General features: G+C 35.5%; 2 protein-coding genes across 4 annotated transcripts in view; both read left to right on the forward strand.

Annotated features, from left to right (window-relative positions):
• Positions 1–6,635, forward strand: part of LOC123717666 (kinesin-like protein Klp68D) — a 68,878-nt gene extending 62,243 nt beyond the window's left edge. For 2 of the 3 annotated variants that reach the window (XM_045673784.1, XM_045673786.1), the window contains 4 exons: positions 75–396; positions 782–1,009; positions 1,104–1,314; positions 3,361–6,635. In XM_045673784.1, coding sequence (XP_045529740.1) covers positions 75–396; positions 782–1,009; positions 1,104–1,314; positions 3,361–3,468 — 869 coding nt within the window. In that variant the 3' untranslated portion in view covers positions 3,469–6,635. The remainder of the gene's footprint in view (positions 1–74; positions 397–781; positions 1,010–1,103; positions 1,315–3,360) is intronic. The other variant, XM_045673785.1, reaches the window with a different exon arrangement.
• A 3,236-nt stretch (positions 6,636–9,871) lies between these two features.
• On the forward strand, positions 9,872–12,139 carry LOC123717768. The gene has a single exon (XM_045673944.1). It carries the CDS (start codon positions 9,973–9,975, stop codon positions 11,869–11,871), a length of 1,899 nt encoding a protein of 632 aa, XP_045529900.1. The 5' UTR covers positions 9,872–9,972; the 3' UTR covers positions 11,872–12,139.
• The last annotated feature ends 7 nt before the right edge of the window (positions 12,140–12,146 follow it).

The following is a 12,146-nucleotide window of genomic DNA, read 5'->3' on the forward strand; positions in this document are numbered from 1 at the left end:
TTTAATTTGTAGTTATCACTACAACTGCAGGTCTGCAATTCTTCTCTAAAGTAGTTTTTAACGTAAAATTCTAGCTGAAGAAGAAACAGCCAGTCTGAAAAGCGAGCACATTCTAGCAGAATCGACAATAGAACAAGAGAAGACCAAAACGGAAGAATTGGAGCATCAAATCCAGGCGTTAGAAGACCGATTAGTCCAGGGTGGTGGGGGGAAAGACCTGCTCAACAACTTGAATGAAAGCCAAGTTATCCTCCAACAGAGGCACATGGAGATAACAGAGAGGAAAAAGAGAGAGATAGAGATGCAGCAAAAGATAGATTTGGAAGAGGAGACGACTGCGATAGTTACGAATACGTTCACAACTCTTCAACAGGAGGTTGATCACAAAACCCAAAGGTAAAAACATCCTGTAGATTTCCGAGTAGTTAGGAATTTTAAAAAAATATTTCTAACCAAGAGCAGTGTTGGCTTTGTAGGTTCAGGGCGTGACTCTCATCCCTGAGGTCATAGGTTCGATTTCCAGCTGCATCAATGGTCTTTCTTTCTATAAGGAAAAAAAACAGCCTTAGACATAAAAAATCGCATGTCAGGCAAAGAAGGCCGATCACCTTGCCTATTAGATTGACGATCATGAAACAGATACAGAAATTTGAGGCCAAGACCTAAAAAGGTTGTGGCGCAACTAATTTCTTTTTTCAACGAATGAAAATTCATTGAAATCTGTTCAGCAGCTATGGTATTTCTAGAGAATAGGAACTCCTACTTTTGCTTTTGTTACCAGGTTAAAGCGGTGCCTCGCGAAATACGCCTCGTTACGCGAAGAAATGGTCGAGCAAAGGGAAGCCCACGACTCCGAGAGACGCGAGCAGGAGGCTCTTCAGGCGGCCTTAATAGCGGAGTTGCGGCGTCGGCTTTTGTTGGCGGACAGCTTCGTCCCGGACGCGGGCAGACCCACCGTCATGAGGCTGAGGTATAATGATGATGCTGATGGCTGGGAGCTGCCTCAGAGGTAACATTATTTATTTGCTTACCATAGACAGTCTAGAACGCGGGGCGGGGGGGGCGGTGTTTGACTATAAATAACGTATAATCCCATTTTGCAGCGGTGCCGAACCACTATCAGCCCGTCCAGTGGCGACTCCAGGTGCGAGAAGACCACACTCAGCGACCGATACCAATACCCCAAGACGTCGTTCTGAGAATTTACTGGACCTACGGCCCATACCCCTGCCAACCACAGTGCGGAGTTACCCCCCACAGAGGCCCCAGACCACCATCACCAAGGTTCCTTTCAATAAGGTACCGATGAATAAGGTACTTTTTTAACCTAATACAAAATAATCATGTGTTTGTTTCGACCACACGTTCGCAATGTAGACTTTACTCAGTGATATTATCATTGTTCATTAGCGCCATAAAAATCGATCAAAATATTTGGCAACACTATTGGAATTCAAATTCAAATGGCAACACTTTAAGATGTCATTCACTCAGTGCCAATTTTTGTATCCGGCTAATAAGCAGATTAAAAAAAAATTACTCACTGTCAGCTGTCTGCTGTCATCTGTCAAAGTGACAAGGGAGCGTTCAAGTATTAAATCACGCAATTTCGGAGATTTTTGACCCCCCCCCCCCCATAACACGCGCCGTAACGTTTTCTGGATCCAATAGTAAAACATTTCGTGACCAACTCCAGTTGCTCTTTACAACTAAAACTTACCATTATGTGGTGAAATATACTGGAAAGTCGAAAATAATATTAACAATAACGCGTGATTCAATCCCCGCCCCTCATTACAAGAGGACCCCCCCCCCCAAATTTGTTTCGTAATACTTGAGCGCTCCCCAATCTAATAATGAAGTATTTATCGGAAAGTCTAAAGCATTGGACTCCATGAATAATAACATGCCTTAGTTTAATATAAATTAATTTTATTTATTGCAATAAAGTTCATAGTACGTGAATGATAATCCAGCCTATACAATAATTATGGCTGATTAGTAATATTATGTTGACTGAATTTCCTACAATAATGAATTAAACTAAGGCAATGTTCTTCAGTCTTAGTGTCAAAACATTACAGAACATTAAGTGTAGTAGTGTCTGAAATCGAAACTCTACTACATGGAGTCTCGGACTGGGGTAGACTAAACCTAGTCCAATTTAACCCCAAGAAGACACAAGTTTGCGCGTTTTCCGCAAAAAAACTCCCTTTGTCGCTACTCCTCTTTTCGAAAACACTCTTCTTGAAGCCACAGCCAGCATCGGAATACTTGGCGTTGACATATCGAACGACGTTCAGTTTCGCGGTCATTTGGAGGGAAAGGCTAAATTAGCCTCCAAAAAGCTTGGTGTGCTCAGCAAGGCGAGACGGTACTTCACTCCGGGCCACCGCTTGCAACTCTATAAAGCGCAAATACGGCCCCACATGGAATACTGTTCTCACCTCTGGGCGGGAGCTCCCCAGTACCAGCTCCTTCCACTAGACCGTATCCAACGAAGAGCGGTTCGAATCGTCGATGACCAATCCCTCTCCGAGCGGCTCGATCCTTTGGCGTTGCGTAGAGATGTGGGGTCACTCTACATCTTCTACCGCATTTACCATTGAGAGTGTTCAGAGGAGTTGTTCGGATTAATACCTGCAGCTGAGTTTCATCATCGGACGTCGAGGCAGAATACAAAATTCCACCCGTATCACCTCGACGTCCGCCGTTCCACGACTGAGCGTTTTTCAAGGCAATTTTTGCACGCGCACTACCGCTATGTGGAACCAGCTACCCACTGAGGTATTTCCGAACCAATTCGACTTAGGGTCCTTCAAGAAAAGAGCGTACAAATTCTTAAAAGGCCGGCAACGCACTCGCGAGCCCTCTGGCATTGAGAGTGTCCATGGGCGGCGGTATTACTTAACATCAGGTGAGCCTCCTGCCCGTTTGCCCCCTATTATATTAAAAAAAAACTTGCACTTATATTGACTAAACTAGGTTTATTAACTCAAAAGGTTTAGTTCTCTGTAGGCGTTTTACACTTTAATATAAAAAATGAATTGTTCAATTAAGAAACTTAAAATTGGTTTTAGGAAGAAATTTGGTTGACGATACAGTAAGTAGAATATATCTCCAAATTGCCCCTTGTAGGGCATGGACCCGTTAGGAAACTAGTTGATAAGTTATGACTAGACTATACTTAGTGTTGCTATGTTTAAAGTTTATTAGCACCAGCAGAGCATTTTTTTTTTAGTTTTTGTGTAAATCATATGTCGTTAATATGAAAAAAAATTAATATCGAATCTCTGTTTAATTAAAAAATATATTATACATTTGCGTTTATTTAGTGTATTAATATTATTATATTTTCAGTCAGTGGAAGTTCCAGTTAAAAAGGAAGTACCGGAAACACGTCGCGTAAGCGGAAAGCCTAGACCACCCTCTGCATTACATAGACTCGGTACCGCTGGTGTGCGGTAGACCCTTAAAACATAAGCCTTAAGATACACCAGGCTTATCTGCTTATACGAGCTATACTTGTATCACTCGTCTCTTTCTCTCAAATGGTGTTTATGCTGTGATAAAAAGAGACGGTGACTATTCTAATAGAATTTAGTGAAAAGGAGTTATTTTGAGCTGAAGGCCGACTTATTCGACAAAAAAAGAAAAATAATGCGAAAAAAATTATATATATAATAATTAATATACATTAAAATAATTAGATAATAGTTACTATATTACATAATTTATTAATTATGTAGTTATATAAAATAATAAAAAAGCAATTGATTACCGGTATTTGAAAATCGGTTAACTAATACAACACTATGTAGCCATAGAGTTTCTAGATGGTCATTATCGTGAACTCGTTTATCGGTTTTTTGAAATTCGAATTACATAACATTGTGTGTTAGTCTTCTCATACGTTTATTTGCATTTGTAGATTTGTTGCCTTTTTCTAAATTCTATTGAATAGACCATATTTTAGTTGGGAATAAGTGGATTTTGCAAGTGTCAATATTTATATAAAATTATTATTAATCTGTTTTAATACAAAAATCTAAACTTATTATTGAAATTCAGAATTCTTAAATATTGATTTATTTAAAATTACAAAGCTATAAGTAATGAGAATTTTATTTGCATACATATAAAAATATTGACAATTGCAATTCAATGTTCCGGGTGTTGTCAAAAATGTCAAACTATATTGGCGGAACTATAAGAGGGGTGTCCTAAAGTTTTATAAGCGGTTAATTAATAAGTTAATTCTCAAAATAAATTTCTCATATAACAACTTGTGAGCGAAAAAATAATTTTTCATTCATATTTTTTTTTATGACAAATTTATTTTACGTCGACTGTATGATACCGTTCCGATAACTTTATGGAAATCAAAACAGGGTTACCGTCTAGAATAAGTTGAATTGTCTTTTGTGACAATAACAGTTTTAAAAATACGTTAAAACTGAGAGATACAAATTTTGCGAACTATTTCTAAGCGTTATCTTACAGTATTTAAAAAAATCTGAGTAATTTTTGATTGCTAAACTTCTACAGAAACCTATATTTCATAAATAATTTACTAGATGTTATATATATAAAAACATCCAATCGATTACCGATATTTGAAAATAAGTTTGCATTACAACACTATGTATATCGGTTTTTTGAAATTCGAATTCCATAAAATTGTAAATATGGGTATTTTCATATGTTCATTTGTATTTGTAGAATCATTCTACAGAAGAGCGAGGACTATGAATGTTTAAGATATATTTATAAAAGTTGATCAGTTCGCAAAATTTGTAACGATTTTTTAAATCGGAACGACTCGCATCTCGAAATATCGGTTTTGTGTTTGCCGATTTTATACGAAATTGTAACGAATGCTTGGCTTTGAATCACTGCGATGAATATATAGCTCATGAAATGTGTCAAGTTTGACAATGACAGCTGTCATTTGTCATCATTGTGGCCACTTGAAAGTAATATAATGTTGAAGGCATGATTTCTTATGTTTAGTACTTTTGTTTTGCATTGTAAAAAGCCATCGTAGACTTCATAGTTTCAAAGCAAAAAGTGTTTTTTTGAGCTTTGAGTGCAGTTCAGTTTTAGGCCCAGAACTCTAAATTGTGGATAAGAATGACATCATCACATAGATCTGTCAAACTACTTTTCTCCAGGAATTTTTTGACAGGCCTTCAGGTCAAACTTGTCACTCGCTTTGCTCAGATATGTATAAAGCGTGAAAGGGAGCTTAATATGACACTTTAGCTGAGAGAAAATATTAAAATAGATGTTTTGGTCTCTCTCAGCCGCACAAAATTGTTTTAATCAATTTGAATTTTTAAATTTAATTGTGTCATATGCGAACGCGCAGGCGTCGATGTAAATATATATATATTAATAGTATTTAATCAATTGTCACGAGCCACGTGACGTAACGATCTCATTCAATTTCCAGTATTCATACGCAAAGTTGTTTTAAATTAGATGAATTTTGTTTTTTTAATCACAATATGGATAAAGGCTCAGACATTTCATACGAATTTTGACGTTTTTGGCTATTCAGAAATAAGTGTACGCGTCAAACATCACACTTGACAGATAGGTGTCTCGTTCCTTGAGTTGAGCCTTGAGTGTCATATCTAACACGTGTTTGAGTCATTCTTAGGGCTAATTCTCGACTGTGATGATAAACGTTGCGTTGACATTTCATGTGCACAGGTTATACAAGGTGTGGCTGGCTGTCAGAATGACATTAGCTCACGCTTTGTCACGTGACCGTTTCCATTCAAATTCGTATTGTGATAATGAGTCACGCCTGTCGCCAAGTGTTATGTATGAAGGCCTATTTCAAAATAGCCTTACTGTAATTTGTTTTACGGCTAACCGAATTTTTATCATTATTTAGGCTTATTTTGTATAATATTTTATCGTTATTGTTTTTAGTAAATTTTATTTATTGCTTCGGACTTGAGTTCGTGGCGAGTGATATTAGTTTATTGTAGTGTTATTTTAATGTATGAAATTTCTCTCTTATGTCACATGACAGCGTAAATCGGAAAACGTAATACCATATCCCATACAACAATAGTTGTGTTATTATGTTTTCGGATAATGCCATAAAAACCTCGGAAATTCCATTGTGTAAAATTTAATGATTGTGATAGTGTCGTTCAAATGCGTTACCAAAGATGGAAACTGTCCATTCCATGTGCTAATGTCAATATCGGTAAATAGTGATGTTCCTGTAAAATAAAATCGATTTTTCGTTTTGTTAACGTTTCCATATGGTTTCTAGTCAATGATTCTTGTATACAAAGTTAATGTAAATAAATTATTTAGTTATCAAAATAATAAAAATAGTATAGGTAGTGGCTTACGTTCGCACAATTTTTGATTACGATAAAAAGCTGTTTTTGGGTAATTTTAAAATTTAACGCATGGATGGAGCATTAAGTTTATTTTGTTAGCTCCTGTGTTTTATGCTTGTGCTGTAAGGTGATAGTTGAATTAGATTTTAAAATTTGAGAACCATTTTTAATTTTATCATTGGAAAATTAAATCATGTGATATATATTTGGAAACTGCTAGTCAGGTGTGCCGCGTACACGCTTATACTCACTAATAAAATATTTTTAATTCCATATGTACTTTTGTTTTATTTAATGATTAAATAACCTTCCCTCCCCAGTTTATCATTAATATTCTTAAAAGGCTATATACAAATCCGAAATCTAGATTTGGAAGAACTACTAGTTCCTCTACTATTTCCGCAAAAGATTCTGCATATTTTACACAAAGTCAAAGTCAAAAATCATTGATTTAGGTAACACAATGTACACTTATGAACGTCAATAAAAAGAAGTATACATTAAATGCTTTTAATTTTAAATTAAGGGCGTAGAGCGGAAGAGAAAAACTGGCAAACTCTCCGCCACTCTTTTTAATCGACAAGTTTTTATATTACACAACGTTTGTAAGAAGCTGCAACCATAACACCATATTCCACATGACATCAGCAGGAAGCATGGTGACAACAGGCCCGTTCACGAGTATCACGCATGGCCAGCCATCGGCCCCCTGCATGGACGCATGGACGCCGCCACGAGCTTTGACATTTCAGCGAGCGTGACGATACTTGAAATGTAAACTTGGCTACATAAGAAAATAATAATAATACTAATTATACCAAAATAATTTGATACCACATGGATCACGGTTTGTTCCCACTTTACATTAAAACAGTAGTGGATGTTGACGATCGCCCCAGAGTCACGAAATGCAGCTGAGAGATTCAGTCGTGTTACCTTTCTATACTGGAGCATTTTATATAGAAGCATTACGGTCGTTTAAATATTCATTTATATTGTTATCGCCTTAGCAAGCAGTTTTACTTTAATGTACGATTTAAATGTATTTATTGCTAACACTTGTATCTTACTAGGGATTTTGTTGAAAAAACGTATACAATTAACTTATTAAATATATTAATTACTCGTTTTATGTAGCCTTGTGATCGGTGCGCTAAATTGTCTTTATTACGAGTAATATAATTATGGGAGCTACTATTATTTTTAAAGGTATCTATTTTTTTCCGCACATACAAAATATTCTCATAAATGTATTGACTTGCCAAAGTTAAAATATGTAATTCCCTAAATTTTCTTCTGACTATTATCTGATTATTATCCCGACTATTAACATCACGTAAGGATTAGAGTAAGTTGCACAGTGACATAAGATTTGTAGATGCCGTTATTATAATTTTTTCTTCGAAGTACATTAGAAGCACAGAGCACATAAAAGATACATCCATTAGACTTAATCCATGGATTCCGCACCGCACAAACACTTAATAAATCCTGTTCACTTTTACTTCATACATCTCAATGGTCTGTAATCTTTAGCTGTCTTATGCTTCTCTAATAAAATAATTTGCTCATATTTTATTTCATTAAACCTTTTAAAATATTTAGGTAGTAACCCAATGTTGCCATCATATGCAATTGGCTAATTGCTTTATTTTTATTTATATAAATTTAATTATAATATTTTGACATTAACATTTGACAGTTTTTTTATCATTAATAAGATTATATAGTAACTTTATGAGAATTTATTTTTAAATATAAAAAAAAGTCATTGTAATTAGTAGAACAACACCAATTAGCACCTGAAACCTTATTAAAATAATATTTTATTAGACAGGGAGTTTGTTATCATGGCAAGAATATTTCTTCTCATGGTATCGTATACGATGGCTACATTCATAGCTGCCTATATCAACGGTCATAACCATAACCTAATCATTCCTTTGTGTTTAACAAAGGAATGATTAGGTTTATAGAAACGTATATTCTCTTTTAATACAATTTATTCCAATATTTCTTAAGTAATTCACTCACACCATTTCATTGAAAAATCACAAACAAACTGAAAATTCCTAATTTCAAGGTACAAGGTATACGTAAGATTATCCACAAAAGTTACAACTCTTTTCTTCTTATTCTGAACTTCCTGACTACCAAAACCCCGGAAAAATGGACAATAACCAAGAGAAGTATTAGCAACTACAGCACCCGTCTCAAATTGATATCGTAAATGAAACAATATCAAAATAATTCACATCTTCCAAGCTGGCTGGTCACCGAGGAAGATTATGACTAAAACCCTCCAAAGGATCCAATAAAAACAAAATTAAAATTATTTTAAGCTAGCTACAAAAGGAATAAATCATTACTTAACTCAATTGGAAAGGTCGAGGTATTAAGATTAAAGATGCTTACCTAAGCTACCTAAGGTAGACAGTCAGACAACTAGGTTCTCTTATCTGAAACAGAGAGAGAAATCCAATATATGTTAGAATCACTCAATGATGCCAGTAAATGGTTTGAAATTGAACTTGTCCAAAACAATGTTGAAGACTAGCAGCGAAAAAAGAGCATTATATGTTAGTTGCGAGCCTCTCAAATAAACAGACATATACCTGGGTAACCAAATTAGCTTACACCACAATAGTACCGACCAAGAAATAGAACTTAGGACACAGCTTACCTGGAACTAATACTGGGCAATGAAGGACATATTCAAAAGCAGCATTCCGATCAAAATTAAAACTACAGTACTGAACTCGTCCTTAATACCGTGCCTCATGTACGTGGAAACAAGTGTGTGTGTTTGTGTGAGTGACACCAAACATGGAAATTCAACAAAATGAATAAAAAACAGTGGGATATTGAACGCACTATGCTAAATATTAGAAAGGTGTAAAAAATAATGCACATCAAAATTAGAAGCATACGGGAAACATAAGGGATGGATTGGAACACGCTCAGTCCCCAATATGGAGGTGAGTCGGATATGTAAAAAAGCTAACCCCAAGTGGATTCAAGTAGCCCAACCTAGAGAGGACTGGCAATCTTTGAAGAAAGTCTTCACCTACAGAGGAGCTCTGACAGAATAAGAATAAGTTAAATAGTATAGGGTTGAGTAAAATGTAACACAAGTGTTTTGGGTCCAAACTTAATTACTAACAAAACTAATAATTTTATATAAGTCAACTAACTTAATCTAATCTAACTCCCTATTTTATTAGCTGTACGAAATAAATAGCTGTTTGTTTATTTATTATTACCTTGTACATATTCAATCGTTTTCCGTAAAACCGGTTAAACACAAAAGAAGGGTGATCAATAATATTGTTATATAATTGAAAAATGTTATGAAAATTATTCTATTTATTTTAGCATATGAATGCGTGAGTTTTAACAATATCAGTGATTTTGTAATAATTGCTGGCAGCATTGTGTACATAGATATGAAAAATAACGGTTTTTCAAACTCATTCCAACTAAAGCCGATTTATAGGCATCACTAGATTTGACCGTTGGCCGTTGATTCAGTTTGAAAATTGGGGGGCCTTGTTTCGGTTACAAAATGCGGGAAATTAAATAAAAAGGTACAAATTATATAATAATGGCCGATAAGCTTAGAGATTATCAAGTTCTTGACGTGTTTTGCGGTGGTACGTTCTACAAAGTGAAGCACAAGGTCACTAACAACATATTTGCTTGGAAGGCATACAATTGCTCTGCATATTCCAGTGAACAAATACAAAACGTAGTTGGTGAAGTGAAATCCATTGGTAAATTGTTATCAGGCAGCTTACTACGTTATTACGACACAATTCTCCACGGCCCAACAAAGACATTGTACTTTGTTCTCGAATACAACCCTTGGCAGACGTTACAGGAATTAATCGATGTCTCAAGGGAAGAAGGGAAGTATTTTTCAGAAGATTTTATATGGCATACTCTATTGGAAGTTGTAAGAGCTTGCAAAGAACTGAAAAATTTAGAATTTGTGACGTTACAAAAATGCATTACGCCAGCATCGATTTTCGTGAGCCCTAACTGCGAACTGCGTATTAATAGCTTCGATTTAGATCCACCAAAATTCATCCCTCAAGATGTTATGCAGCAAGTTGGGTATTTAATTAAGTCTCTGTGTTGTGGATCCGAAAAAACACCACGTGAACATGAATTCATGGTTCAATACAGTGACGACCTTAAGGATGTCATTAACTTCATAATCGAGGACAGAAATACTACATTACGTCCAGATGTAGTCCTGTATCACCCTACAGTCCTAACAAACACAGATTCTTTGAAAATTCCAAAACATGTATCTGAGATTCTTTTAAAGTTCAATTATACAAGTTCTGAAGTCAATAAATGTGATTCAGAGAAAGCTGTTGATATGTGTAAGAAAATAAAACCTCTGCCAAGAACTCATCTTTTAGATGACAGTCCCATTTACTGCAACATAGTGTCTCGGAGACAGAAGCAAAATAATACACCACACACTAACTTGAATAGTGAATGTCTATCTCCAACAGTAGCTGCATTAGCTTTAGAGCTGCCTGGCTATGTTCCTAGAAGCAGAAAACCTTATAGTGAACCTGTTACCTTCATTGATGATGCCCAAAAAGTTTCTCAAGATACACTTAGCCATCAGTGGATGTCTCGCTTAGTAGCACTGAGGCAGAGGGAGGAATCATTAAATCTAAGGGAGAGAGACCTACTGGCTAAGGAAATCAAGAATAGCCCCAGTACTAAACTAGTATGTATTAATAAGACCCCTGTCAAAGACAGTAATGGTATTACTTTGCCCCCTGAAATCAATCACATTGATGAGAAAAAACAATGGATGTCACGACGTCCGCGTCGGCGTAGTGGGTCTGTCCGTTCTCGTGGACGAAGGAAAAGTTATGCTTATGAAGACTTAGACAGCTCACTATCAGCAGACAATGGAGACAGCAGCATGATTATCACAGCAGCCAAGATAACTAAAGAAAACATGCCTCGAAACCTATTCCCTGATTTATCTACAAAGAAAGTTCACTTCACACCAAACAATCCCTTTGTTGACAGTGATGAGAGTGTAACATTAACTTTTTATGAACTAGATAATATAGATAAGGAAGGATATCATGTGCCAAGGCAGGACATCAATAAGTTTAAGTATCTAAATGCAGACAAATCTGAGAAAAGAGGTAGCGATTGGTGCCACTCGTCTCCCAATAAACAAGCAAAAATAAGTGATATTTTCTCTGATGTAACAAATAAGAGTAATTTAAGGAAGACTCCATCCAAAACTAGTATAACATCTAAATCTTCAAATATATCAAGATGCTCAATCATATCAAGCAAAAGCCAATGGAGTACAGAGGTTGGAGAAAGCACTTTTGAAAGGACAAGGTCTATTCGTCAACCAGAATCCCTTCCAACCCCAGCAGTTAAAAAAACTAAACGTAAGTCTCTTCTACCATTTAAGACTCCATTTAAATTTATGTCTTCATCAACAAAAATTTAGATCTCATAGATCAATATTAATTAAGAAATTTTTAATTTTAATGGTTGTGGTATAAAGCAGCTAAATGCTTCCTTAGTTATAAGTTCTTATTGTAAATTCGATAACGGACATAACCCACCTTTATTAGTTAAGAAATTTAATGAAAATTATATGTTGTGTATTTGAATTATAAAATGTTCTAGAATAAGTTCTAATTGTATTTTCTTATAGATATAATTTCTATGTGCTATATAAATGAGATTATTATGAAAAACATTATATTAATTTTGTCTTCC

This window comes from Pieris brassicae, chromosome 13, assembly GCF_905147105.1.
Source record: "Pieris brassicae chromosome 13, ilPieBrab1.1, whole genome shotgun sequence".
Classification (NCBI taxonomy): Eukaryota; Metazoa; Arthropoda; class Insecta; order Lepidoptera; family Pieridae; genus Pieris; species Pieris brassicae.